The following is a 4,069-nucleotide window of genomic DNA, read 5'->3' on the forward strand; positions in this document are numbered from 1 at the left end:
TCCTCGCAAAATAACCAAGCAATGCAATCGTGAGGGCCAGGTTAATGGAGATATTTTATTAGTCTAGTCCATTCGACGTCATAATGAGTTTCATCTGCGGGAGATATCTTTTATTTGTGTGAATGTGCTTTGATTTCAGGTCTCCTTCCGAGCTCTGTTTTTTTTTTTTTTTCCTTCTTCTGTTTTCCAGGCACTCGAAAGTACTGGTCTTAAGATAAGCATGAAAATGGGAGAATCAAAGTCTACTAGAGACGTACTGGTCTTAATTTAGACTGTATTCCCTGTTCAAAGTCTTCTAGCCTGTCTGGCCTTACGGCATACGCGATGAATTTTCTCGAGGTTCTAAACCAATCTTTGCCTTGGTCTTTACTTTTCTTTTGTTTTGTCTTTTTATCTCTTGGAAAAACAAAATAGTCCAACGTTAGACATGGGAAAATCCTCACTCTTCTGCATTTATAAGACATCGAGAAATCAACTAACCACTTGCTCAGCCTCAATTGTGCCCGCACAAAAATAAAAAATATAATGAACTTCTGCTCTCTTCTCCTACTCCAGCTTCCTCTCCTTCTAGTCTTCACCACTACTTCCACAGCAAACATACCACCAGGCTCCTCTCTTTATGCCTCCAAAACAAGCCAAACCTGGTCGTCTCCAAACAACACGTTCTTTCTAGGCTTTACCCGAGTGGATCCCACTTCCTACACCGTTTCCATCTCCCATAGTACTGCTGGAGTTTCCATCTGGACAACTGACAATGTTGTTGGTGGCACTGCCTCTGCAGCTGTCATTGACTACGGTGGAGTATTCCAGTTCCTCCCCAACGGAAATCTCCTTCTCACCAACGGTTCAGGTGCCACCATGTGGACCTCCAACACTGCCAACCTTGGTGTCACTTCTGCTTCACTTGATGACACCGGAAACCTGGTACTGAAAGCCGGCAGTATCAATGTCTGGTCCAGTTTTGAAAACCCAACCGACACTCTTGTCCCGTCACAGAATTTAACTGTAAACCAAACTTTGCGATCAGGGGTTTACTCTTTCCGGCTTCTGAGCAGTGGAAATATGAGCTTGACATGGAACGACAGTGTTGTGTACTGGAATCAAGGCTTGAGTTCTGCTTTGAAGTTGACTCCTCCAACCTTGCAGTTGCAGTCAAATGGGATTTTAACTCTTTTAGATGCTGGTTCGCGGATGTCTGTTGCTTTTGGCAATGATTATGGAGAAGGGGGTGAGATAATGAGATTTTTGAGGTTAGGTAGCGATGGGAATCTGAGAATGTATAGTGGTGGAACTACAACTATGACATGGGCTGCTTTAGCAGATCAGTGTCAGGTTTATGGATACTGTGGAAACATGGGGATCTGTAGTTATAACGAGTCAAGTTTGAGTCCGATTTGCAAATGCCCATCTCTGAATTTTGAGGCTGTGGATGTGAATGACAGTAGAAAAGGCTGTAAGAGAAAAGTGGAGGTTGCGGATTGTGCAGGGAACGTAACAATGCTGGAGTTAAAGCAGACTAAATTTCTTAGTTTCCAGGCTCAGCAAATTGTTACCATTGGGATAACAGCTTGCAGAGTGAATTGTTTATCAAGCACTTCTTGCATGGCTTGCACTTCTACATCAGACACAGATGTATATTGTTACATGGAAAACACACCTGATTTTGTTAGTGGATATCAGGGTCCAGTGCTTCTTAGTACTTCTTATATTAAGGTTTGTGGACCAGTGCAACCAAATCCTTTGCCTTCTGACCAGATTGGTGGAGATAAAAAGTTCCGGGAATCGCGGGGTTGGGAAGTTGGTGTCTTGGTTTCAGGCACTATTTTGGGTTTGGCTGCTTTAGTGGGTTTGTTTTGGTGGTTTTGTTGCAAAAATAGTCCCAAGTTTGGAGGTGTGTGGGCTCAGTATACACTTCTTGAATATGCCTCAGGTGCTCCCGTTCAGTTTTCATACAAGGATCTGCATCGCTGGACGAAGGGGTTTAAGGATAAGCTTGGAGAAGGAGGGTTTGGAGCCGTTTATAGAGGAGTTCTTGCTAACAGAACAGTAGTTGCAGCAAAGCAACTTGAGGGAATTGAACAAGGCGAGAGACAGTTTCGGATGGAGGTTGCAACTATAAGCAGTACTCACCATTTGAATCTGGTTAGGTTGATTGGCTTTTGCTCCGAAGGGCGTCACAGGCTTTTAGTATACGAGTTCATGAAAAATGGTTCTTTGGATCATTTCCTGTTCACGACCGAAGATCAGTCAGGGAAATTATTGAATTGGAAGCGCAGGTTCAACATTGCTCTTGGGACTGCAAGAGGAATCACATATCTTCACGAGGAATGTCGAGATTGCATTGTTCATTGTGATATAAAGCCAGAAAACATTCTCTTGGATGCGAATTTCAATGCCAAGGTGTCTGATTTTGGCCTAGCGAAGCTTATAAGTACAAAGGACCAAAGATACCGGTCCTTGACTACCATTAGAGGCACTAGAGGATATTTAGCACCAGAATGGCTAGCAAACCTCCCAATAACATCAAAATCTGATCTTTACAGTTATGGTATGGTTCTGTTGGAGATTGTGAGTGGGAGGAGGAACTTTGAAATCTCAGCAGAAATCAATCAAAAGAGGTTCTCAGAGTGGGCTTATGGAGAGTTTGAGAAAGGTAATGTGGAGACAATTGTTGACAAGAGACTTGCTGATCAGGGTGTGGACATGGAACAAGTGATGAGAGCTGTTCAGGTTAGCTTTTGGTGCATTCAGGAGCATCCCTCTCAAAGACCAACAATGGGAAAAGTAGTGCAAATGCTTGAGGGAATTATAGAGATTGCAAGACCACCAGCACCAAAGGCATTGATGAAAGGCTCTCCTAGTGGAACAAGTACGAATTTGAGCAGTAAACATAGTGCTCAGTCTACTTGTGAAGCCTCAGCTCCACCACCCTCTTCATCTTCATCATTTTAAACTGCAGGCATATCCCCTATAGTTTCAGAGAGGATTATGGAGAGGCCATATCCATCATTGTTAGAATCATTTCAAATGAAATCTCATTAGAATTCATGGTTTCCACAAGCCTGATTTCTGTTCAACAAACTTGTAACTACACAAGCATAAATTTTTTAAGGTAAACGTTTGCTCAATTATTCTCTACCAAAGTTGTTTGCCTGAAGATGGTATGCCAATCTCGTGTGCATCATCTCATCATTCAAGTTCTCTGTGATCTCTACATGAGATGAGGCATGGATTGAAGCTATATATCATCATGACCAGTTTTATTTGTATATATGTCAAAAGACAGGTTCCATATTCTTAATATTGACAAGACATTGTTTCTGCATGAATGTATATGCTCTCATGGCTTCCCAAAAACACTTTGTATTTTATATTTTTAATTACTAATGGTGTGCATGATATCATTTGATCTTTTTAGAAGAGTTGATCTCGCCGAAGATTGAAGCTAAATGACTAATTTGTCTTGCTAGCAAGAAAAGGCACTCTGAATGCAGTATTGAAGGAACCTGTGATGTCGAAGCTTGAAAGACTTGTTAGCGACATTAGCTTCTATTGTATTGGTTTAGATGGTAATGGGTTTGCTTCTCATTTAATCTTCAAGTTTTCTATTAATGTGCAAGACGATCTTGAAAAGGAACTTTTTATCAATACATTAATTCATTTGATATAATCAAGTATCGATTACTTTCAACAAATCAAAGTTGTTCTAATGCTTGTAAATCTTATTTAACCTAATAAATTAAATTAAATAAAAATTAATCAAATTAAATATCATTAATATAACAAGTTAATTAACAACTCGATAATCAATCAAGTAACTTATCAATTAAAGATATTTCAAATTATATTAAATAAAAATTAATTTAATTAAGTATTATTGACATGACAAGTTAATCAATAACTCGTTTAATAAACATGAATAGAAACAGAACTTGATAAGTTTTTTTTTTTTTTTAATGATAATAGTTTGATTTTTTATAATCTTGAAGTAATGTTTTTGAATTCATTTACATCATTTTAGATTAATCCATATAATTTATAATTTAGATTTAAAATCAGATTATGAATA

The 4,069-nt window shown here is 39.1% G+C and overlaps 1 protein-coding gene across 1 annotated transcript; it reads left to right on the forward strand.

The window, feature by feature from the left end:
- Window positions 1-226: 226 nt before the first annotated feature.
- LOC105138050 (G-type lectin S-receptor-like serine/threonine-protein kinase At1g34300) lies at window positions 227-3,329 on the forward strand. The gene has a single exon (XM_011044041.1). The coding sequence runs from the start codon at window positions 526-528 to the stop codon at window positions 2,950-2,952; it is 2,427 nt and encodes an 808-aa protein (XP_011042343.1). The 5' UTR covers window positions 227-525; the 3' UTR covers window positions 2,953-3,329.
- The last annotated feature ends 740 nt before the right edge of the window (window positions 3,330-4,069 follow it).

Source organism: Populus euphratica, unplaced genomic scaffold (assembly GCF_000495115.2).
Source record: "Populus euphratica unplaced genomic scaffold, PopEup_1.0 scaffold317.1, whole genome shotgun sequence".
Taxonomy (NCBI): Eukaryota; Viridiplantae; Streptophyta; class Magnoliopsida; order Malpighiales; family Salicaceae; genus Populus; species Populus euphratica.